Raw genomic sequence first — 25,592 nt, 5'->3', positions numbered from 1 at the left:
TTACTCAGGCCAAGTTCCCAGGCACACCTGCACGTGTCCTTCTAGAACAGCGTGCTTGATGTGTCTTTCACTTCTTGCCTTTATCCAATTCCTGGACAGAAACTGTAATATGTTAACATCATTGTGTGCTAACGAATCAAAAATTGTTTCATTCCTAAAATGCACTGTGAAGAAACTCTATGAGAATGTATGTCTGTTAAGATTTATGTTTAGATTAAAAAAAAAAAAAAAAGCACTTTCCGGTTCTGTAATTGCTTATGGTGACAAGGGAGAGCAATGATACTGGAGTATAGTAAATATTTTCCAGTCCTATGTTTTTCTCCAAGTCTGGTCCTCTGGGTGAATGTTAACGCATTTTAGGGAACCAGGGACTGTGTCTAACTATGTCTTGTGAAACTTGCTTAATTATAGATTTGGCCAAGAGACGGGAACTCGGTAACTAATTATGTACCTAGAACTTCAAACAGACATTGGAACAGAGCTCATAACGCTTCCAGTTATTCAGTAAATAAGGGATTAAAAACCATGGCCCAAATACCAATTGTTTTTAATAAATTATGAGTTCAGAAGTAGAAAGAATTAGATTTGGGAGTTGGGCAGATCAGGATTTAACATTTGGCCATTTCCTTTTTTTATTCCTCTAGGAAATGTGTATTCATCTCCTACTAGGTACTATACACTGTTAGGCACTGAAGATAGAAGCAGGAAGGTGAAAATTAGTCTCTATCCTCAGGGAGCTTACAGTCCAACAGCTACATGAAATACTTATCTTAAAAAAGTTGCTAAACATCTCTGCATCCAAATCTGTAAGATGGGGAAAAAAAAATGATACTAATTTGAAAGTTGTAGGAAGGATTAGGTTGAGTAACACAAACAAAATGCCTAGGATATTGCATTTTAAAAAATCATGACTTATTTTTCCCTTATGTACACCCACTGGTAAACATTTATTATTTGCTACCACATGCTACTACCACCTTTAATTGAACATTTCTAACTTAAAGTGAGACCAAACGGGTCAGTGCTTTGAATGAAAACCCCAAAGCAAGTCCATTAGGAAATGGTATGTGTTATAGTTGGGAATATGCGGGTTGGCATCAGAGAGATCTTTGTTAGGAACCAACTTGGCCACTTACTGATGTGGGAAAAGTCTTTAACCTCTTTAGGCTTGGTGGGTTAGCTCAGTTGGTTAGAGAGTGGTGCTAATAATAACCTCACTAAGCTTCACTTTCCTCCTCAGCAAAGCAGGGCTAAGAATGCTATCCTCATGGAGTTGTTGGGAGGTTAGATGAGAAACACCAGAGAGCATCACAAGTAATAATCATAAGGTATTATTTTGTGAAATATTTTTACATATCATATATGTGTGTTGATTTATGTATTTTGATGCACAATTTAAAACATTTTCTTTTAATGTGGGCCATGGTCCAAAAGAATTAAAAGCTACTGCTGTTGCTTTAAGACATGATATATATTGCCTACAATTTTTAAAAATGACATTTTTTTTCTTTTTTTAATTGAGGTAAAATTGGTACATAATATTAAATAAATTTTAGGTATACATCAAAATCACTATTTGTAAACACTACAAGGTGATCATTACTGTAAGTTTAGTTAGCATCCATCATCGTACAAATGATCCCCTCCAGCCATTTCACCTCCCCCCCCATGACCTTCTTCCCCTCTGGTAACCACCAGTCCGTTCTCTGTATCTATGAAGTTTTATTTTGTTTTGTTTGTTTGTATTGATTTTCAGATTCCACATGTAAGTCAAATCATATGGTATTTGTCTTTATCTGACTTATTTCACTTAGCATAATACCTTTATAAGTCCATCCATATTGCTGCAAATGGTAAAATGTCCTCCCTTTAATGGCTGCAGAGTATTCCACAGTGTACGTGTATGTTATATATATGACAGAGTTGGCTAAATTATTCTACTCAAAATTCTCAGATACAACGTCTTTCTGAAGAGCAGAAACAACTTAGGTTGTTCTCATATCTTGGCTACTGTAAATAATGCTGCGGTTAACATAGGGGTGCACACATCTTTCAAAATAGTGTTTTCATTGTCTTAAGATAAATTCCCAGAAGTAGAAAAATAGCCAGATCATATGGTAGTTCTATTCTGAATTTTTTGAGGACTTTCCATGCTGTTTTCTCAGAAAAAAATTTTTTTAAAAATTATAGTTGGAGTTCTCATCATGGCTCGGCAGAAACGAATCTGACTAGCATCCATGATGACGCAGGTTCTATCCCTGGCCTCACTCAGTAGGTTAAGGGTCCAGCACTGCCGTGAGATGTGGTGTAGGTTGCAGATGCGGCTTAGATCTGACATTGCTGTGGCTGTGGCATAGGCTGGCAGCTGCAGACAGCTCTGATTCGACCCCTAGTCTGGGAACTTCCGTATGCCATGGGTGCAGCCCTAAAAAGACAAAAAAAAAAAAAAAAAAAAAAAATGGAGTTCCTGTCATGGTGCAGTGGAAACGAATCTGACTAGGAACCCATGGGGTTGCAGTTTCGGTCCCTGGCCTTGATCAGTGGGTTGGGATCCGGTGTTGCCATGGGCTGTGGTGTGGCTCTCAGGCGCTGTTCGGATCTGGCATTGCTGCGGCTCTGGCGTAGGCCGGTGGCTGAAGCTTGATTGGACCCCTAGCCTGGGAACCTCCATGTGCCGTGGGTGTGGCCCTCAAAAAGACAAGAGACAGAAAAAAAATTATAGTTGATCTATACTATTTTCCATTGTGGCTGCACCAATTTATCATTCCATCAACAATGGGCAAGGGTTTCCTTTTCTCCACATCCTCTCCAACACTTAGCTTTTTTTTTTTTTTTTTTTTAATAACAGCCATTCCAACAGGTGTGAGGTGATATCTCTTTGTGGTTTTGATTTGCATTTACCTGGTGATTAGTGACATTGAGCATCTTTTCATGTGCCTATTGGCCATCTGTATGTCTTCTTTGGAAACATGTCTATTCATATCTTCTGCCCATTTTTTAATTGGGTTGTTTCTTGTTGAGTTGTGTGAGTTCTTTACACATTTTGGATATTAACCCCTTATCAGATATATGATTTGATTTGCAAATATCTCCCATTCAGTAGGTTGCCTTTTCATTTTGCTGATGCTTTCCTTTCCCATGCAGAAGCTTTTTAGTTTGATGTAGACCCATTTGTTTAGTTTTGCTTTTGTTTCCCTTGCCTTTGGAGTCAGATCTTAAAAAAAAAAATCACTAAGATCGATATAAAGGAAGTTACAACATATTTCTTTTGCTCCTAGAAATTTTATAGCCTCAGGTCTTTTTTTTTTTTTTTGTCTTTTTGCCTTTTCTTAGCCACTCCTGCTGCATATGGAGGTTCCCAGGCTACGGGTTGAATCAGAGCTGTAACCACGGGCCTATGCCAGAGCCACAGCAACACGGGATCCAAGCCGCGTCTGCGACCCACATCACAGCTCACGGCAATGCCGGATCCTTAACCCACTGAGCAAGGGCAGGGATCGAACCTGCAACCTCATGGTTCCTAGTCGGATTTGTTAACCACTGTTGAATATTGACTTTTAGTGACTTCGATGACTTAATCATTTGTAGATTAAAAAAACTGAGGTGAGAGAGGTTGTGACTTGTCTAAGGTCTCACAAGAGGAAGCAGATCAGGAGTCTGTCATGCTTTATGCTCTGCTATGTGAGAGCATTGGTTTGGCCATCTCCATCTGCCATGCACTTCAGATTCCTTTCTTACTGTGCCAATATATTTTTTAAAAAATTTAAAAATACTAAGCTGTTGTAAAGTTGTTTTTTAGAAGGCACACACTGGTTAGATTTATCCTGTCTTAAGAGACCATTAATTTAGCAGTTCTCCTTGGATTGTGTGACTGCCATACTAAAAGTCTAAAAATAAATGTAATAAGAAATTGCACTTAGGTCCAGCAAACAAGAAGATAGAATGGGATCCTTTCCAAATCCAGTATTTTATACTTGGATGCCTCTGGCTTTCTCATTTACTTTAATAAGCTATTTCAAGAGGTAACTTTATCTTTAAAGACACTTTAAAAAGGGGTGAGATGATTTTTAGGAGAGAGAAGGAACTTAGGTTTTTTTTTTTTTTTTTTTTTTTTTTTTTGGAGGGAGGTGCTGCACTTGCAGCATGCAGAAGTTCCCAGTCAGGAAAACTGAACCCTTGCCACGGCTGTGACCCAAGAGCCACAGCAGTGATAACGTCAGATCCTTAATCCCCTGTGCCACCAGGGAACTTCCAAGGAACTTAAAATCAACCGATTTGGGCTCTAGTCTCAACTCTGCTGAGTGACCTTAGACTAATCACTTCCCAGCTTTGAGCCTAAATTCCTCATCTGTACAATATGAGGGGTGGACTAGACTAGATTTTCACACTGGGGTTAGGGGCCTCAGGATTTCTAAGACATATTTCTGGGCCACACCGGGAGATCTAAAGTGAGGCTCACAGGCTGCAGCTCCAGAACCAGACTGCCCTCTTGTCCTCCTCCCCTCCCCTACTCACAGAAGCATCCCTTTTATTTGCCTTTCGGGGGAGAGTCTGCATAAGGTTTTATTTGAAGGAAAGGTTCTGCTAAATTTTTAGCATTTAAATATCACCAGAACAGCTTGAGGATCTGAAAGACCTTTCTTGTTTTAACGTTCTATCGTTCCTATGTTCAAAGATTGGCTCCTGATTTTTCTTTTTAGAGGTCTCTTTGCTTTTATGGATACATTACATTTACCGATCACTCCTTCATTGAATACTTTTTCTGCTTTCCTTAGCTGACTGCTAACTATGTATTATGCTGGCTATAAAGATCGTGGACATGAGCTTGTCTGGTATTCCTGCCCTAATAGCATTGCGACCAGCTGGGAAGAATGTTTGCGGCAGTGCTCATTTGCTGACCAGGGATTTTATGCATGTATGTATGTATGTATATATGTATGTATGTACTTATTTATTTTAATGTGCAGGCGTTTGTTCCAACCACTTTGGAAAAATAGTTCCAGAATCGTCTCCAGCCCCGGCAAGCACAGCAGCACCCTCATTTGTATGCTGCCACTTCTAGTGAAAGGCATCCTGCAACGCTATTCCTAACTGCTCCCCACTGCGGTGTGCAGCTAGGCAGATGGGATCTCACATTCTCTCCTGCACATTCTGTTTCTCTGGCTGTCTGTCTCACTCTGTGCTCACAAAGTCGCCTCTGAAAGCCAGTGTTCTTTGGCTGCCACTGCAGTTGGGGCTGAGCCAGGCAGGGCCCTCTCAGTCCTTCCTGGAGCACCCCAGCCGTTTCTGGCACAGATTTATTTCACACACAATGTGGCTGCTTTGCCCAGAGTGGAACAAGAGCAATTTTCCTTTACAAAGAACTGATTTGGACTTAAAACCCACTAGTGCTAAAAGCAGACAAAAATAAATCGGCATTTTTCACTCACTGCAGGTTGGTAAGATTTAAGAACTTGCTGCCAGATGTGTAAAATCAAGATGTAGGATGGGGATGGTGAACACTGATTCAGGACCTGTTATGCATCACACTGCATGTTCTTCACCTCATTTAGTCCTTATAAGAACCTTCCTAGATAGGTATTCTGATCCCCATTTAATTAGAGGAAGAAACTGAGACTTATAGAGGTAGGATAATTTGTCTAACATACAGTTAGGAAGTGGCAGATGCAGGAATTGAACTTGTTCTAACTGGCACCAAATGCTGTGTTCTTTCCCCCACCATGCTGCCTTCCTGATGAGCATGCTGACTCATTGGAGAAGTTATGTAAGCTTGTAAATCACATTGCGATTCCCAGATAATGTGACTGTATAAAGAAGAACAAAGTATTGCCACATAGCTTTGGTGCAGTGGCATCAGTGGAGAAAGGCGCTCCACTGCCTGGGAAGGATTATGGAAAACTATTGAGAGGTAAAAGGGCTGCGCCAGAAGCAATCATTTTTTCCTTCCGCTCCCAACCTATTCTGTAAATAAACAACGTTTTAATAACAAACATATGAATAAAGCTCTCTCTCCACTGAATACACAACTGGACTTCAAGCCCAATCCAAACTTTGTCCACTTGCAGAAAGTAATCCACAGGTGCCCAGGATCATATGGTTCAGTTCCACTCAGGAGAAGTAAGCAAGGCTGCTCTTTAGCATCATCCATATGCCCTTTCTATTGAATAGGGAAGTACCAGAATCAGATTTGTATTTTTGGAAAGTTATCTTTGGCCTCTGTGTGGGGAGAGAGGAAGAAGGGAGGGGATGTAGTGAGAGCCTGTATGCCCCGTCCCCTCCATATTCACACTATCCACTGAAGGTCTGTGCCCTCTGCATTCTGACTGGCAGCATGCTCAGCCTGTCTACAGTGCAGGCTGGACATGCTGGGGACTTCTTGCCCCTGAGAGCAGCCATCAAGCAATGATAGGTGGAGAGGAGGTGGATAGATACCGCAGTTCCCTTGCCTGTCAGTTGGGATGATGCTAAGGTGTGTTCTGTAATGCACCCCAGTGTTTTCCAGTAGGATGGAGCTCCAGTGTCCTGCAGTGCTTAATAACACACCCTGTATTGGCTTCTTTCACTTCCTGAGACCCTACTCAGTTCTGAGGTCTTTGGGATTGCCTCTAGACTATATAATCTATACTCAAATCTTTGTCTTAGACATTGTTTCTACAGGAACTCAAACAAAGATCTTTGCATCCCTTAGGGTAGAGAGAGATAATGGGGACCCAAAAGGAGCAGAGATGAGAATGGAGGGCAGGGGATGAATATGAGCCATTTTCGACTCAGATTTAGGGCTTCAAAACTGGTAAAACGGAGTGCCAGAGAGAGGGGATGGGAAAAGACTCTATAAGGACTCTGGGTCTTGAACTTGAGCTCTTGGATGGAGGCCGATGCTAAGGACTGAACTAGAGAATACATTTTGGGGTTAGAAAGTAAATCCAATTTTGAATATGTAGGAGAAAATGGCATCTGGCTCTGTAATGTCATTTACAAGAGTGAAAGTACCCACTTTGCCAAAAGCATCTTTCCAAACGGCTTACCCTAGTGCTTGAAATTCTATATTACTCATTGCTTTGGCTTGCTTTTTTCCAGAATCCTATTTTTAAAATGCTCCTGAAATTATTGATAATTTTGTTACATGTGATAATAGCATTGTGGTTATGCAGGGAAAAAACCTCCTTAACTGTTAGAAATATACGATGAAGTATTTATGAGTAAAATGAAACACTGTCAGGGATTGCTTTAAAATAATCCAGCAAAAACAAAAGTGAAATGTCCCTGCAGGGGGACAGACAAAATGACATTGGCAGAATATTTAAAATCATAAAAGCAGAGGGATGAGCACATGGGGTTGGTTCATTATACCATTTCCTCTCCTTTTATGTATATTTGAAGGTTCAATAATTTAAAAAAATAGAGGTTACTCTGATATTTTAATAATGCTCCTGGGAGGATATCATATCCAAGTATCTTTACCACTTGTGAAAAAACAACCACAAAAGTGTGTTTTAAAACTTTGGTTAGATTTTATATTTTTAGAATATTTAGAAGAAAAGGGGGGGGCTGGTCTTTTTAATAAATAGACTTCTTAGGAGCTGGATTTTAAAAGAGAGGAGAAACTAGGATTTAGATGTAGAATAGCATACATTTTGCCAACTGTTTGGTCCTTCCCACCACCCTCCAGAGAGGAACACGGCATTTAGTGATTTTCTATCAGGCCTCACCACCATAGTCCCACATCAGGTGCTCTGAATGCATGAACTCATTCTATCTCCGAAACTCTGTCTTGGGACCCATTTCACAGATGAGGATATAGAGACTAGAGAGGTCAGGTCTTTTGCCTAATGATCAAGGGGTGATAAACTGCAGGGACACTGGGACAGGGGCCCAGGTCTGAAGCTCTAAGTGTCTAGCTCCAAAGTTTGCTAGGTACCACAGACTTCAAGCTTGCTCGCCATGCCATTTAGAGTAGTGGTCATTCATAAACTGGCACCCACTGAATTGATTTTCTGGGAGTTGGCTGCTTCTGCTCAGGATGAGCCTAAACCAGGAGAAATCAAGAGCATGGGATGATAGGGGGCTAAGAGTTCATACTCCAGAGCATGGGATGATAGGGGGCTAAGAGTTCATACTCTAGGCTGGGATTGTCAAGGAAGCACTGCATCTGCTTACCCCAGATCCTCATGGGATTGACAAGAGACGTCAGGAAAGTTGGAGGTGGGCACAGCATCTGGAAGAGACAACAGGGCATGAGAAGCAAAGATAAACTAACTCTAAAAATGCAAATAACTCTATGAGTAAATGTAAAATGTTTAGAAAATCAGTGTTTAAGTAGTTATCTATACTTCTTTTTCTTTGTTTTGTTTTTCCCTTTTAGTTTTTTTCTACTGTACAGCATGGTGACCCATATACTTCTTTTTTTTTAAACCAAATTTAAGTTCAAATACAGGAGATAGTTAAGTAAATTATAATTATTTCCTTTTGTTGGAATTTTATGTATCATAATATTATGGATATTAATATTCACAATTAAGACTATAGAAAAATGCTTCTATAGCATGATTACAATGTTTTATACATATATATATATATCCACACATTCTTTTTCTCACATTATCCTCCATCATTTTCCATTACAAGTGACTAGATATAGTTTCCTGTGCTATACAGGAGGCTCTCATTGTTTATCCACTCCAAATGCAATAGTTTGCATCTATTAACCAGTCTATCCCACTCCCTCCTCCCTCCCCGTTGGCAACCACAAGTCTGTTCTCCAAGTCCACGAGTTTCTTTTCTGTGGAAATGTTCACTTGTGCTATGTATTAGATTCTAGATATAAGTGATATCATATGGTATTTGTCTTCCTCTTTCTGACTTACTTCACTTTGATTACAATGTTTTAAATACATCCTCTACATGGAAAAAAATGACCAAAAAATCTTGTGATTATAGAAATGTGGATTTTTAAAAATATTTTAATGTTTAATTCTATTTTTAAGTGTTCCTATAATGAAATGGAAAAAAAGAGTTAAAAATAATAAGTCAAAGACCTTCATTTTACTTTTTATCCTTGTTTAATCCAGGATAATGAAGATGCTTACAGGAATAAAAGAAGCTGAAGATATTTATGGTTTTATTGAGAACATAAGTACAATTTGGCAGGAAATTTGGGCAAGGGATGGTAAGTTAAATCTTAGCTGCCCTCAGCTATATACACAAGAAGCAACCTCATCACTGGGCCTCCTCCCCCTTTGCTTGATTAAGGTGACTATAAAACACTGGAAAGATCCATTCTCCTGAATATCTTGGTAATGGTAACAGCATAGAGATTGATAGCAACGGGTCTCTCTCTAGACCTCAGGAGTGTAAATTTGTATGCCAACACTTTTTGTTAGCCATCTCACTGGCATTTATAACAAGTCATATTAATTAGACTCTAACTCTTTCAGGGGCTCTGACAAACTTTCAGGAGCTAGACTGGTGCTTCATTTTAGAAAGCAAGAGTGACCCAGGCAAAAAATGTCAACTGTATCTTTTCCCTGGATAGAGAACTTCTCTCCAGGACTACTTTACCAGCACTGTACTGCACCCATCTACAGTTATCTACAGAGCTCCTTTACAGGGGGGAGTGTTCCTGTTAGCTGACTCCAAAATTGAAATATTGGCTATCTGTCGTTTTGGAAACATGAAATTCAGTTGCATTCTTGAAGAGGCTTTTACTAAAGCCTAAAAAAAGAAATACGAACAATTTCATTATAATTCAATCAGGACTGGAGTGGGCTGTGCACAGGGTCCTGAGCCAGGTTCTCCAGGAGACAGGTGCAGTAAGAAACAGAACTTGCTCTTAAAGGAGAGGGGTCACATTGCCTGTAATAGCAAGCAGAATAAAAGAAGTAATGTACAAACTTAGGGAAGAGAAAAATCACCTCAACTTGGAGGTTTTATGGAAAGATTTCCAGAAAATCGGCCATTTGAAGTGAACCTTGATGGACTTAAGATTTTAGTTGGCCACAAACAGTGGGGATGGCATAAAGCCACATTGGTGGAGAAAAGAATATCATCAAGCAAAGGAAAACATGAAAAAAGGGGCAACTCCTTCTGTTTCAAATTTTTTTTTTAAATGCAGGAAGCCGAATAAACTAAGGACCCTAGGAATTGTGGCATGGCTTATGGCTGTGCTTTGTTTTGCTGAGTTTAGGCTTGGGGGCAGGTGGAGGGCAAGATAGCTTGGCCAGACGGGGCTCCTAGAGATGACTTGGCAGGAAGGCAAAAGAAGAGGGATGAGACAGCTCCAAGCTGCTGTAGACATAAGGACTAGGGAGAAAAGCAGATGTTAAAATGGCATTGTTAAAGGCATTTTTCTTTGTGATATAACCTCTCCTTTGCAACCACGCAAAATCTCTAGTAAAAATCTATATAATTGGATAATGGTTTTTGACCTGAATTTTTAATTTGGGGTTAGGAGCAAAAGGAGGAGAGGTGATGAGTATGGAATATAGCCTGGAAGTGAAGATGAGATGAAAGCAAACGCAACAAGAAGGATGTAGGCATGTTTGGTTAATATACTCCCCTTGAAGAGAGAAAGGCAACAGGTCATTTATTCATTTGCTATTGCTATGGTGTGCCAGGCACTGTGCCAGTTTTGGGATGCAGGGTGAGCCAAGCCTGATGTAGTCCTGGTCTTCAAAGTGTGGGGTGAGGAGAGACAGGAATTAATTAAATAATACAAACAATAAAATTAGAATTTTAGTTAGTGTTATGAGGAAGAGGTCTCTAATGCTATGAAAGCTCTTGAGAGAATTTGACCTTTTTGGCTAGTTAAGGGACTATAGAATTAAGTGAGTTCTGAAGAATGAAGAGAAGTATAGAGTATAATGTTTAAGGTAGAGTTAGTGCAAAGGCCCTGTGGAAGTGAAGAACTGAAGAAAGGCCAGTGTGGCTGGAGCACACACAGTGAGTGATGGGGAGGGAGCATGAAACCAAATGTGGCTGAAGAGGCAGAGAGGAGACCTCACCGGGTCTTCAAGTCCTATAAGAGTTTATTTAGGAAAAATAGGCTAATGGATATTTAAAAAGTCACTCTAACTGCTGTATGGGAAAAAATGGAGGTATGGCAAGTGTGAACATATATAAGAAAATGAACTAGGAGGCTGCTGCTTTTCCCAAGCAAAAGATAGTAGGGCAGAACTTTATCCCAAAGAAGCAAGCATGACATAGCTTCAGCTAAGAGGATTAACCCTCTTTTATGTTACATTGTCAACTTGCAAGAAAATGTCACCTTACACTTTGTAGGAAACTTATTGTTCCTTTCAAGTACAAATATGTGCTTATGTAAGTGACTTTAGTAATAAGAACAGATATATGACTAGGATGAAAAGACTGTCTCTGAAGAAGAGGAATGCAAAATGCAATATTCATAAGCTTTTGGATATGTCTACATGACAGATGTGTTTCTAAGTGTACTGTATATTTTAAGCAAAAATCTTTTTTTTTTTCTGGCTGGTTTCTATACAACACAATAAATGGATGGAGTGAGCAAACCATTATGTATGAGTTGCTTTGTCTTTATGGTAACAACAATTCACAGATGCATGCACATTAAAGTGTTTCATATCACCTTCAATTCACCCTGTGTATTCTAATTTGCTCAAGGAGAAATTAACAAACCACAATGGCACTGGAAGATTATAATACGTCTCTATATTAGAAATAGATCAAGCAGACAAAGATGAATAAATACGTGAGAGATCCAAACCACACAATTAAAAAGCTTGATCTAAGCTTGCACTCAGAATATACATTGTTTTTAAGCTCACATGAACTATCATAAAAATGACTATTATACACGGGGAATATAGCCAATATTTTATAACTATAAATGGAATGTAACCTTTAAAAATTATGAATCACTATACTGTACACCTACATGTAACTTATATAGTATTGTGCAGCAACTATACTTCAATAAAAAATGACTATGTATGATTACAAGGGTATGTTCACTTTGAAATAACTCATTGAACAGCGTATGTATGATTTATGCATTTTTCTATATGTATGCTATCTTTCAAAAACATGGTTTGTTAAAACAAATTGAACAAAAAACTGATCACATATTCAAAAGTTCCAAAGATAGTTTCAGCAAATTTCAAAGGACTAATATTATATAAAGTTCTCTGACAATAATGCTATTGAGGTAGAAATTAACAATAAAAAGACAAAAACAAAATATCTTTTGGGAGTTCCCATTTTGGCATAGTGGAAACGAATATGACTAGGAACCATGAGGTTGCAGATTCGATCCCTGGCCTCACTCAGTGGGTTCAGGATCCAGCATTGCTGTGAGTTGTGGAGAGATTTGCTCCCTAAAATAGCAAAATCTATCAAAAAGCCATAGTAGAAACATAGAGAAAGTGATGTATATTTGTAATGGATGGGCAATGTAATCTCAAAGTGTCTTCTGGATACAATACTACTTCTGAAGATAGTAGTTCTATGTGAGTCTTCTTAGACTTAGGTATATGTGTTGGGTAAAACCAGTTGTGTGATCTTATACGTAACTGATTTGCCCAAGTCAAAGAGCCACAGATAAGCTGGATACAATGAAAGCCAAGTCAAAGAGCCACAGATAAGCTGGATACAATGAAAGCCAACCTCCTATGTGGTGCTTTGGGGCAATTTAGATTGGATAATGTCACACTGACTTAATGATAGCCTCTTTTATTTTTTAATTAAACAAACTTTAAAAAAATGGAATGGGAGTTCCTGTCGTGGCTCAGCGGTTAATGAACCTGACTAGTATCCATGAGGACGTGGGTTCAATCCCTGGCCTTGCTCAGTGGGTTAAAGATCCAGGGTTGCCATAAATTGTGGTATAGGTTGCAGAACTGGCTCGGATCTGGTGTTGCTGTGGCTGTGACGTAGGCCAGAAGCTACAGCTTCAATTAGACCCCTAGCCTGGGAACCTCCAAATGCCACGGGTGTAGCAAAAAAAAAAAAAAAAAAAAAAAAAAAAAAGAATGCTTCACAAATTTTCGTGTTATCCTTGCACAGGGACCATGCTAATCGTCTCTGTATCATTCCAATATGTGCTGCTGAAGTGAGCACAGCAACATCCTCTTTTAAAGGAAGAGTAGGGGTTCTTGTCATGGCGCAGTGGAAACGAATCTGACTAGGAACCATGAGGTTGTGGGTTTGATTCCTGGCCCCACTCAGTGGGTTCAGGATTCGGCATTGCCATGAGCTGTGGTGTAGGCTGCAGACGCAGCTTGGATCTGGTTTTGCTGTGGTTCTGGCATAGGCTGGTGACTACAGCTCCAACTGGACCCCTAGCCTCCATTTGCCACAGGTGCAGCCCTAAAACAAAAAAAAGGAAGAGTAAATGCTAGGTAAACAAAGAGAAGGTGGGCTACTTGAGCTTAGGTGGGACGCTGAAAAACTTTGGAGTGTTTTTCTCCTTCTACCTTTGGAACTGCTGTTCATTTCAATTTTGGAAGACAAGTTCCCAAGGTGGTTACACAACTGAGGAGATGACTTTGTACCCCGTGTTCCTGGAACTCTTTGCAATTAAATTAATTCACATAGCACTCTGTGTCTCCTCCTACAGCCCAGAAAGACTGACAAACAGTAGGATCCAGGTTTGATCGGACCTGAAGTTCACATAATTTGGGGTGTCTTTGAGAAAAAAAAAATCAATGATAACTGAAGAATTTACCATAAATTAGCTTCTGGTTCTGTTTATTTCAAACCTTGTTCTCCTCCTCTTCGCTCATTATTTCCAGGCTCAGCCTTCACGGGACAATTTTATATCATAATACAAACTCTGATCCTACACCTTCATGGCATACTAGGTGATAATGGTATTCCTGGAAGCCATCTTGCACCTGGATGGTTAGCAATAACTAAACTCCACCTGGCATAGATGTGAATCAAATAGATATATCTCACTAAACCCAAACTTTCATTGGCAAGATCCACCAAATACCTAAGGCCACTGCAATACCTTCCAACAGGAGGAAAATGTGATAGAAGGGAAGTCAGAGAGGAGAGACACAGCAGTCTCAGGCAACCGTGGTTCATACAGCTTACTTTTTCTAATTTTACAAAAACAGAATGACCTTGTGAACACATTTTTAGGGTCTTTCCCAGGGTAGTGGAGAGGGCTCATGTAGCTTGATAGTACATCCTTTCCTAACATTCAATGTTAGGACAAGATTTTTAAAAATAATAATAAAAGAGGATACTCATTAAATGTCAATTGCTGTTAATCACTGATTAATTAAATCTCTGGGCACTGAGTTTATTTTCACCCCAAAGTTAAGGTTTATTCACACATTTACCTATGATTCTATCCAATTAAGAGAAGGAATGTTCTTCACATTGTTGCAAGGTGGAATTTATCTGCTTCTTACGGTTTCTGTATTCACCTGTCTTCTCTGTTCCCTAAAACTCTGCCCCATTTATATAGCTTGACCACCTCTGCTCATATGCACTTTTGTCCTTCTCCACTTCACCACTTCCTCTGCCCTCTTCTGACCAAGTCCAGATACATGTACTTAGTCCCTATAATCCATGTCCTAATAAATTCTGATAAATTCTATTAGGAGACTTCTTAGGGAAGTAAAAATCTTCAAGACATGAACTATTCATTGGTGATAAGACCACTTGTGAAATTATTGCTCACTTAAATTATTTCATCTACTTATCTGCTAATCTAAAGTGGACACTCATCCCATCAAAGTCTTGGCCATCCATTTGGTAATATCCACCCCTCAAATACAATTGAAATCTACTGCAAATCTTGAAAAAGATGTGGAATTTCATCAAACCGATAAAAATAATGCTAGTGAACTGCAAGATCCACATGCAAAAAAATGTATTACTAGTACAGGAGGACCTTAGAGCTGGACCAGGTAACAAACGAAAAAGAGAAAATCATTAAGAATGATGATGATGTCAGTGCTTCAAAAGGAAACCATTTGGTTTCAAAAGATTAAGAAAGAGTTTTGGGAAAACTGGATGAACCCTCCAACACTTTTGGAAATATGACCCTGCTGCAAAAAGTCAAATGCAGTGAGGAATAATGAGCTATGTTAAAGTAATATCCTCACATATTAACACTTGATTTATCAAAATTAGCATATAGTTGTAATTGCAACCTAAAATATGTTAAATATAAAATAAATTCATTTTCATAATTTTTGGTTGCATTATTTCAAGATAAATCCCAGTCAAATCTCTTTCACTGTAGAATCTAGGTCTCCATCTTAAATAGATTCACTCTATGAGAGGATTTTCTGGGAAAAGGAAGACCTCTTGTATTCATCTTTATGTTCTCTAAACATGTAATATTGTAAGAATCCCCTCAGGAAATCGTAAAAATACATACATCAGGGTTCCCCCACAAGACCAATTCTGAATCTCTAACAGCAGAACAAAACCTAGGACTCCATGTTTTTAATAGTCATCAAAAGGGATCCTATGATAATCAAGCAAACATGGCATTCACACCCCTAACTCATCCAAAATGAAATGATGAAGTTTATTCTCTTCCTCTCTCTTAACCTTAGTAAATCTTTTTAAAAAAAAAAAAAAAAAAAAAAAACTTTGTCAGTTGGCTTGTACTCAGTGTACTTTCATTTTTCCTTTCTTTTTCCTTCTTTTAACATGCCCTTCTTCCTAGATCAGTGTCTAATCTATAAACAAAAGCTTTTTGAAACTATCAATGTAGTCTTTAGAATTTTCAACCTGCTTCTGCTTTTCATCTTTAAAATTTTCTTAATATGATTAAACACCTTAGATAAAAACAGAACTTCTTTCTTCCCTGCTCCTTTAAGATTGAGTGTGATTTGTCTCAAATTTCTTGGAGTTCCCGTCCTGGCGCAGTGGTTAACAAATCCGACTAGGAACCATGAGGTTGCGGGTTTGATCCCTGGCCTTGCTCAGTGGGTTAAGGATCCGGCGTTGCTGTGAGCTGTAGTGTAGGTCGCAGACGCGGTTCGGATCCCGTGTTGCTGTGGCTCTGGCGTAGGCCAGTGGCTACAGCTCCGACTGGACCCCTACCCTGGGAACCTCCATATGCCGCAGGAGTGGCCCAAAGAAATAGCAAAAAGACAAAAAAAAAAAAAAAAAAAACAACAACAACAAAAAATTTCTTTCTTCTACATTCCCTCAGTCTCCATTCTTCTGAGCCCATTTTTCTATATATTCATTTGGACAGTAAACTGCTTAGCAAATATTATCATATTCTGTCTATTCTTTCTGTACTGCCGGGATTGTCAGCTCCTCAGAGACAATCACCTCATCTTTCATTTTTGTTTTTCCCACTCAGCCTAGAAGATTGACTGACTAGTGTGCAGGATGCTTCATGCAGTGAGTGCTTAATAAATATTTAAAAACAGTATTAAAATGTTGAATAAATTTGACAGCAGTGCTGCTCCTCATCACGTCAAGTGCCAACACTTTCTAGGTCCCTTCTCTGCTTAGCAACCATTTCGCAACATTTCTACATGTCCCCAGATGGTTCATCCAAGCTGAAGTTAACTTTTGATCCACTTTCCTTGCCTGAGTTATGGAAATATTGTTTACATGTTTTCCCCTAAGGAATATCTGCTTGGTACCCAAAGAACCTGCCTTGCAACTTGAAGTAGCCCTTTTTCTTTGGTGATAGTGGGGAAAGGAGAAGGATGGTAGGGATGGAGAACATTCCCTTTAAGGTTATCCTCACTCTTCCCCCCAAACTATCTTTCACAGTAAGATAAAATGCTCCTATGCTTATTTTCATATTTCTATGGATGTTTTTTAATCTTAGCATCTGAAGAATGGTAAGGATTTTACTAAAAGGTTTCAGTGTTGTAACTAAGATTTGGTTTTTCTTTTTCTTGGATAAGGAATATTTTGCAAAGTATGTTGCATCTATTCATTATTTTATTTAATCCTCACATGAGTTTTGCTAGGCAGACAGAATAGGGATCATAATCTCCAGGATAAGGAAGAGGAAACTCCGAGAAGTTAAGTGACTTCCCCAGGTCAGAGAGATGGACTTGTACTAAAAGAGAATTCCACAGTCGGTCCCATTTCTCCTCTCTGCTAACTCAACTTCACAGAATGTGCCCTTCAGGGTCAGTAAAGCTAGAGCTGCAAGCACGGACAAGAAGCGAGACTTTCCACAGCGGTAGGAAAAGGAGAGGGCGGGGGAAGGCGAGGAAAGTACCTTGCGCATGCGCAGATCGCTACTAGCGCCGGGGACAGAGGAAGGTTAAAAAGCTGTACATGCTAAACCGTTTCCGCCTCTTGCTAACACGCAGGCGCACTTCCTCAGGACAAAGGTCAGCACGTAGGGGGCGGGCCTCGGGGCCCCGCAGGCGCGTTTGTGCGCCGGGTTGCCAAGATGTCGTTCCCAAAATACAAGCCTTCCCGCCTGGCAACCCTGCCAGCTACTCTCGACCCAGCTGAATACGACATATCTCCGGAAACCCGGAAGGCACAAGCCGAGCGGTTGGCCATAAGATCCCGGCTTAAGCGGGAGTACCTGCTCCAGTACAACGACCCTAACCGCCTAGGGGTCATCGTGAGTGAGGGGCCAGCCGGGTGGGAATCGAGGGCCAGAGTCCGGATGGTCCCGTCAGACCCGGCAGCCTAGACGGCCCAAGGGGGACCACGCCACGGGGCGGTCACCGTTTCCAAAGAGTGTTTTAAAACACAGGTCCTCTTCCAGGCCCAGAGAGCAGGACCTTGGCATTAGCCCTTTGACCTTGGGTGGATAGCTTAGCGGTTAGGAGGACGGGTTCTGGGTTCACAAGTGGCTGGGTTTGAGTCCCAGCTTGATCACTTCTCGCCTGGGTGATCATGGAAAAGCTTTTCAACCCTGCTGCTTGGCTTTGGTTTTCCTATCTGAAAAATGGGGATAATATAGTACTTCCTGTTTTACGAGGCTCTTATGAGGATTAAATGAGATGGGGCACGTGACCCACCAGCACAGTTCCTGGCTTGTGCTGAGTGTTCAGAAAATATGGGGGGGGGGGTGTTTTAAAGCTGTTTTCCACTTTACAGTTCACAGTTCATAGAAATACTGTTCTGATGGGAATATAGTGATTTTTCAGTTTACATCTTCTAATAATCCAGATACCCTACAGCTTGCTAAAGCTTTGGGCTTTGGAGTCAGACACGAAGGCACTACCTATTGGCAAATTATATGACCTTGTGCAAAATCCCTAACCCTTCTGAACCTTAGTTTTATAATTTTCATATACGGAAACGATAGTACATTCTTTATAGAAACCTTTTGAGGTTAAATGAGATAGTCTGTATAATGCTCCCAGCACTTATAACATGCCTAGTAGACCGATAGCTATTATCTAGAAGATAATTTTCTGTACAAGAGCTATTTAAATATGTAAATATGATTTTTTAGAGAAGTTTTTTTCCCAACAGTTGCATTGGTATTTTGTAGGAATTTTAGGAAGTTGTGAGGATTGAAGGAAATTTACAGGTGTGCCAGGAATTACTGAAACTTTCTGAAATTCAAATATCATGGGTATTTGAAGATTTAAACTTTATTACTATCCCCATTTTACAGATGAGAAAGATGACATGGGAAGGGCAAGTTGTCACAGGGTGATACTCTGTTAGCAAGTGGTAGAAAAGAATTAGAACCACAGTCTATAACCCAGAGCATCTTCTCAACCACTTGGCTGTATTGTCTCCAGCCAGAACCTTGTTTACTTGGGAGAAGGTGCTGAGAAAGATGTTCATTATATACATACTCAGTGATTGCGTTTGATGTGCCGGATAATGAGACCTTGAGTCAGGCATAGCTGAGATTTAAACTCCAGATTTTCTCTTTTCCAGTTCTGGGACGCAGGGCAGTTTCAGCTTAGCAGTGTAAAACCTCAGTTTTATACCTGCCTCATTGGTTGTTCTGTTAAGTAAATGAGTGCCTGACATTTAATCATATATTGAACAGTATATTGAAATTCCTTGCCTAATCTTTAAGAATTATTGATTCAGTGAATAAATAATTGCTTGGTGTCTATTATATGCCAGGCCCTGTTTTAGATGCTGCGTAACAGTGGAGAACAAAAACAGCCAGACTCCTGTCTTCATAAAGCTTTCTTTCCAGTGGGAAGCAAGTAATAGGTTTAAAAAATTGCTTCATTTAGCATGTTAGTTAGTGGTAAGTGATAAGAAAAATTAAGCAAGGAAGGGGATTTAGGAGTGTGTATATGTGGTAGGGATGGAGGGCAGCTTGCAGTTTAGAAAGCCCTCACTTGAGAGGTGACATTGAAGATCTGAGAAAAGTGAGATGAAGGAGCTAGCCAGTCAATTCTCTGGGAAAGTAGCATTTTAGGCAGAGGGGACAGCAAGTACAAGGGTCCTTAGACAAGAGTGTGCCTGGTTAATCCCTAAAATACTGAAGAGACCATTGTGGCTAACAGAGAGAAAGGTGAGGGCAGAGTAGGAAGAGATGAGATGGGAAAGGTACCTGGGACTAGATCACATCAGGCCTCACAGGTCATTATAACAACTTTTCTGAGTCAGTTGTCCCATAATCAAGACTTGCATTTAACAACATCTCTCTAGCTGGTCAGTTGAAAAGAGACATGAGAGAACAAAAACAAGAGCTGGGAGACTAGTTAGGAACCTTTTGCAGTAATCTAATTTCTTAGTTGTTGGCAACTACAAGGATGGTGGCAGTGGAGTTGCTAAGAAGTGTTCAGTTCTGGTTATATCTTGAAAGTTGAGCCAACCAGGTTAGCTGGCAGATTGGATAATGTGTAAGAGAAAGAGGGGAGTCAAGGATGACTCCAAGGTTTTTGGCCTAAGTGAAGAATGCAGTTGCCTCTTACCAAGATAGGGAAGAGTGTGAAAGGATGGAAGTGGAATGGCAATATTGGGAAGTAAGTTTGGGGTACATCACATTTGCTGATCAGACATTATGTCAGCATTGAGCAGGGGGTGCAATATTACATCTGGAGTTCAGGGTAGATGTCTAGGGCTGGAGGCATAATTTTGGGAGTCATTAGCCTATAGGTAGATATTTAAAGCCATGTGACTAGAGGAGATCATACAGGGAGTGAATGTAGATAGGAAAGATCTACACGGTCTCTTCAATATTAAAAGATTGGGGAGATAAGGAGGAAGGGCTCAAAGACCAAGAGGGACTGGCCAGAGAGTTAGGAGGAAAGCCAAACCAGTATGTGTCCTGGAAGCTGAGTGAAGAAATGATTTCAAGATTTCAGTACGTCAGATGCTGAAATAGTCCTTTGGACGTGGCGTGGTGTCAAAGACTGTCTCCCACTATAACTTGAAACATCTCTCAACCACAGTACTTTGTTCAGTGAATGAATATAATGGGGCTGTTGGTGTTTTTATGAAATGAAATGTGTTTCTGGAAGACGGATCTGGCAAATATTAAAGGGTAGAGAGGTGACTGGTAGATTGAGAATTCCATCATAAGAGAGTCATGGAAATATATTAGAGCAGAAAGGGCTAGATACAAGAATAGATAGATGTATTTATCCTTTCAGGTATAGAGTTCAAATGTCCCCTTGAACTTGTATCTGTGTCTTCACCTTCTTTACTGTCTGTGCAAATAATTTGGTTTAAAATTTTATTGTGGAAGATCCAGTTTAATTATTTTTGTCCTACTAATCATGACTTCTTAGTGTTGGTTAAGACCTTGAATATTCTCCTCACAGCTGACTATTAAAGATTTATTTATTTATTTATTTTTTAGGGCTACACCCATGGCCTAAGGAGGTTCCCAGGCTAGAAGTTGAATTGGAGCTGCAGCCACCAGCCTATGCCATAGCAATGCCAGATCTGAGCCAAGTCGGAGACCTATGCTACAGCTCATGGCAACGCCTGATCCTTAACCTACTGAGCAAGGCCAGAGATCGAACCTGTGTCCTCATGGATACTAGTCTGCTGAGCCATGGTGGGAACTCCAGTATTAAAATTTTAAAGCTGACCTCATTTGCTTATTTTATCTGTTAATTGGAGCAAATAATTTTATAAAATCATTAGAGGACACAGCTAATTAAATATAATTATGTGTTGGGATAGATTTGCTGGGTTTTTTTTTTTTTTTTTTTTTTGGTCTTTTCTAGGGCTGCACCCGTGGCATATGGAGGTTGAATCGAAGCTGTAGCCGCTGGCCTATGCCAGAGCCACAGCAGTGCGGGATCCAAGCCGCGTCTGCAACCTACACCACAGCTCATGGCAACACCGGATCCTTGACCCACTCAGCAAGGCCAGGGATTGAACCCGCAACCTCATGGTTCCTAGTCGGATTCGTTAACCACTGCGCCACGACGGGAACTCCTAGATTTGCTATTTTTATGTAGTTATTCTAGTATAAATATATTAAAATTGACAGCTTTTTCTTTTTTTCTTTTTAAGATTTTTTTCTATTATAGTTGACTTATAGTGTTCTGTCAATTTCTGCTGCACAGCAGTGACCCAGTCATGTGTGTGTGTGTGTGTGTATGTATATGTGTTCTTATTCTCACATTATCCTCCATCATGTTCCATCACAAGTGACTAGATAAGAGTTCCCTGTGCTGTATAGGACACTTTTTTTTTCTCAACCAAGACCATCTGATTATTTTTCTTTAACAACCTTGCCCTTTCAAAAAATGATTATATTAGTGTGAAATGTAATAATTTTAGTCTTAAAATAACAGCCAAATCAGCTTAAACATAAAAGTTGAGAGCCTACCTCAGTCTTCTCCTTCCTGCAGTTTATTTGTAGCCTGGAAAGACCATTGTGGGGAGGCATTAGAAACGGTCCTAGAAACAAAGCACACAGCATGATAGAGCACATGAAATATTTGCCTTCATTGGAAATAACTAGTTCTGTTGGTCATACTTTAAGAAAGACAGTGAAACCAAAAACAGTCCAGAAAAGAATGGAAAAAAAAAAAAATGATTTAAAAAAAATGATTAAAAAAAAAAAGTGTCTTCTTTGACAGCTTAAAATGATTAGGATTCTTAAATCTTAAATAAATAGAAAGCTGAAGGATGATTTAAGTATCTTTAAAATCTGAACAGGATCATCAGAGGATTGTTCAACAAATACTGGAAATAAAAGATCTTCTCTGAAGCTATTTAGGAATATTCAGTGTAGAAGAGAACAAAGGGCATCTCTTGTTGCCCCTCCACAAAAGTCCTGATGAGATTGTTTCTCAGAACTTAATTTCCTGTATCTTGTTTTCACTCATTTTAGGAAGATCCTGCCTTGATTCGTTGGACCTACGCAAGATCAGCAAATATCTATCCCAATTTCAGACCCACTCCCAAGACCTCACTCTTAGGAGCACTCTTTGGAATTGGGCCCCTCTTCTTCTGGTATTATGTTTTCAAAACTGACAGAGTAAGTATTAGGACCTCGTTTTGGTGTCTGTGTAATAGGTTCCCTCTGTGCTGGCTGTGCTCTTACTCGATGATTCCACCAGTGCTCCCCCCATCTTGACTCTCTCCTCTTCCTTAAGTTGCCCTCTTTTATCTTTATTCCTTTCTAGCAGAATTAAAATAGAAAATTTCAGTTATAAGTTTATAGCTTTATTATTTCAAGTCATACAGAAATATACTTCCTTGAAGACCACAATGGTCTTTGGGTCTTTCAAATTTAATGGTGCTCTAAAAATTTAAAGTATAAGGTGGTCAATTTAAATATTTAAGAATTGAACTTAGCTCATGAAAGAGTTTTCCTGGTGTGTTTTAGATGATCTAAGGAAGTTATACTGTGTATACTAAACAAGAGAATATAGGGGTAACTTTAAAAGTTAATTTCTTTTTTCTCACTAGATATGCAAAAGTTAAACTTTTCTATTCTGATTTACCTTTAGATGTTATTTTTGCAAATTTTTATATTTAGTTTCATTTTATTTGTTTTAAAAAGAGATGTTTATTGGGTTAAGTATTAGCAGGATACATACATTACTTAGTATGTTTCCTGTTTGCATGAGTTCTAGTTATATTGGTCAAATTTTGTGAATTAATGTTAAAACATATTAATACCCCAACAACAGAGAAACAAAAGCTGCTTGTGGGGATCACTACAATCAGGGGCCTGGGTTTATGATTGTACAGAAAAAGCCAAGCTTATTTTTGACACTAGACTGGTACTAGGTACTAGAACCAACCCCAGCCCCCAGCCCTTATGTTGCCATCTACACTGGAGCCCATCCATGTAGCTCTGCCTCAAACTGGCCAATCTACTCTCCTGTTAGAGTGTATGTATTTTGATTATCTGATTAATTATTACTTAATAGAAAGGTAGGCCACACTTACCTAGGAGGTGCTTGTATTTTTCTTTCAGTGTATGCTTTTTAGTGGAGTAATAGAATTCTATTTACCAAAATACAAATATTTTTCCATAGCAGTGTTTTCTTACTTCCCTTTATTCAGATTATTACTTCTTTACTGTGTAGGCTTTTGACAGTGGGGGATTAGAATTAGGTTTGGATGTTTCATTTCTGTTTTTCAGAGTTAAACCATGGGTTGTGCCAAAATGCATTGTTTTTACTGTACTTTTTTTTCTGCCTATACAGGATAAGAAAGAAAAACTTATCCAGGAAGGAAAATTGGATCAAACATTTAACATCTCATATTAAGTCTGGCAATGATGACTGTATGTACTATTGTTTAAATAAATCCATTAACCATTGAATAGTTTCCCTTTCTTAATATTTGCTTCAACAAACATTTGCTGGACATTATATTATCCCTACTTTGTAAGAGTTCACAATTTAATGAAGAAATAGATTCATGTTCATTCATTCATCCATTCAACAAATAAGTGTCTGCTATGAGCCAGGCATTGTGCTATGTGCTGAGAATAGTCAACAGGGTAAACTTACGCCCTGTGCTTAAGGAGTACACACTCTGACAACTGTTTATATTTGAGTGCTTATTACGTATCTGGTACTATTCAAGACCTAAACTCGTCTGACTCCTGCTCTAGTGGTAAATGCAGCAGAACAGTTACAACAAAGTGGTTTTAAAAACAAGGTATTGATTCAAAGATAGTGATATAGGAATGCTGGTGAAGAAGTAGTTTTGTCTAGGGAGATGGCATTAATCTAGGCTCTGAAGATCACAGGGGCTGAAAGTAAAATAGGAGCACAAAAGGTTAAGGTGTCTAGGGTATAGGTAGATTGGGGGCCACTGTTGGTCGAGAAGACAGGGAGGGTTCAGGCCATGCAGAGAAACAGTGAAATGGAATAGAGCATGGGCTTTGGAGGTCATATCTGGACTAGAATCCTAGCTTGAGTATACCAGGCCTCTGTTTCCTCATCTATGGCTTGGAGATAATAATGTCTACTACCTCATAAGGTCACAAAGATAAAAATGAAATAACAGAGTATTTCTCAATAAAAGCTACCCCATACTTTGTAGTTCAGTCTTGAAACTGTAGGGTGACAATTCCATGGCTTAATGAGTATATTGGTTTTAACTTTCAGAGCATACTCACAGCTATTTTCTCATTTGAACCTGGAATACCCTAAGGTGTAAAACCTGAGAGAAAAGGTTGTATGTATAGTTTCTTAGGAAGTGATCTGAAAGAACAAGTGAGAGACCGCTAAGAGTGAAATAGGGATAGAGGGAAAACCCATCATCTGTGTGCTCTTGTCCCCATTGCCTCTGAGGGTAATGGGTTTAATTCCTACAGGGGCCTTCTCAAGAGCCCTGTGGAATGGACACAGAATTTTCCCTCCAGACATGGCAAAAGTGAGTATTTACCTACTGGCTCCTTTCCCTGTTAACTCCCTTTTACCCCAGGTACAGGCATGCCTCAGACTGGCCAGGTGGGTTCTTACAGGAATCTCATGGAGGAATAAGGAAGCTGAGGGCAGAAGCAGATGATTGTTGTGCTGTGCAGCTGGGATGAAGTATTGTCACGACACCCCTGCAGGTATTTGAGAGCTGCAGCAGCAATTGGAGTAAAGATGGTCCAAGAGGATGTGAGGCAGGCACAGGAAGCATATGGTTTCCTCATCCAACATGCCCTGTTTGGATCTGCATACACATCGAAAATCTAATCTGTGATGTCATTCAGGTGGTAGGTATAGTCTCACAACAGAAGGGCTAGCGGAACAAGCTATAGTCCACACAGGTGCAGCTGGTTTTGATAGGAATTGAGTAGGATAGTAACACAGGTAGTTGCAAAAGTCCCAGTAGGGAACCACTGACAAAGAGGGAAACCTAGGGAGACTACTCTAAGTTAGTAATCACTCAAGAATGCCATCAGAACAAAGCAGGCTTGTTTAACTATAAAACCATAAATGAAAGCATGAGATATGCCTCTGGTCATTAGGTGAAAGATAAAATGAGGCCTGAATTCAAGTTCAGCAAGATAAGGATCTTTAGGACCAAGAAGAGGAATTTAAGGGAAAGATGACATTCCAAAGTGGGAGGTCCTCAAACAGAAACCTGAGAGGATTTAATAACATCTTTTAGCATATGTTACCACACTTCTGCTGATTTGAATAAGTACTATGACAGTACTAGTTTGGCCTCAAATACTCTTACTCAAAGGAAGGAGATAATGATGTAAGCCTGATATCTGCTCGAACAACAAGGAACACCAGTCTTTTCCCACT

The 25,592-nt window shown here is 39.6% G+C and overlaps 1 protein-coding gene and 1 long non-coding RNA gene across 2 annotated transcripts in view; one reads left to right on the top strand and one right to left on the bottom strand.

Annotated features, from left to right (window-relative positions):
* Positions 1 to 25,592, bottom strand: part of LOC102162379 — a 37,725-nt gene that overhangs the window by 4,751 nt on the left and 7,382 nt on the right. The window contains exons 2-3 of the long non-coding RNA XR_001303087.2: positions 21,707 to 21,777; positions 8,158 to 8,215 (exon numbers count right to left, since the gene is read on the bottom strand). This is a non-coding gene — a long non-coding RNA (uncharacterized LOC102162379). The remainder of the gene's footprint in view (positions 1 to 8,157; positions 8,216 to 21,706; positions 21,778 to 25,592) is intronic.
* NDUFB4 (NADH:ubiquinone oxidoreductase subunit B4) lies at positions 17,312 to 23,659 on the top strand. Its single transcript, XM_003361882.4, has 3 exons — positions 17,312 to 17,554; positions 22,214 to 22,360; positions 23,541 to 23,659. Exons 1-3 carry the CDS (start codon positions 17,375 to 17,377, stop codon positions 23,601 to 23,603), a joined length of 390 nt encoding a protein of 129 aa, XP_003361930.1. The 5' UTR covers positions 17,312 to 17,374; the 3' UTR covers positions 23,604 to 23,659.

Source organism: Sus scrofa, chromosome 13, assembly GCF_000003025.6.
Source record: "Sus scrofa isolate TJ Tabasco breed Duroc chromosome 13, Sscrofa11.1, whole genome shotgun sequence".
NCBI lineage: Eukaryota > Metazoa > Chordata > Mammalia > Artiodactyla > Suidae > Sus > Sus scrofa.
Note: the sequence above shows the minus strand (reverse complement) of the source record. Positions and strands in the feature narration are given on the sequence as shown.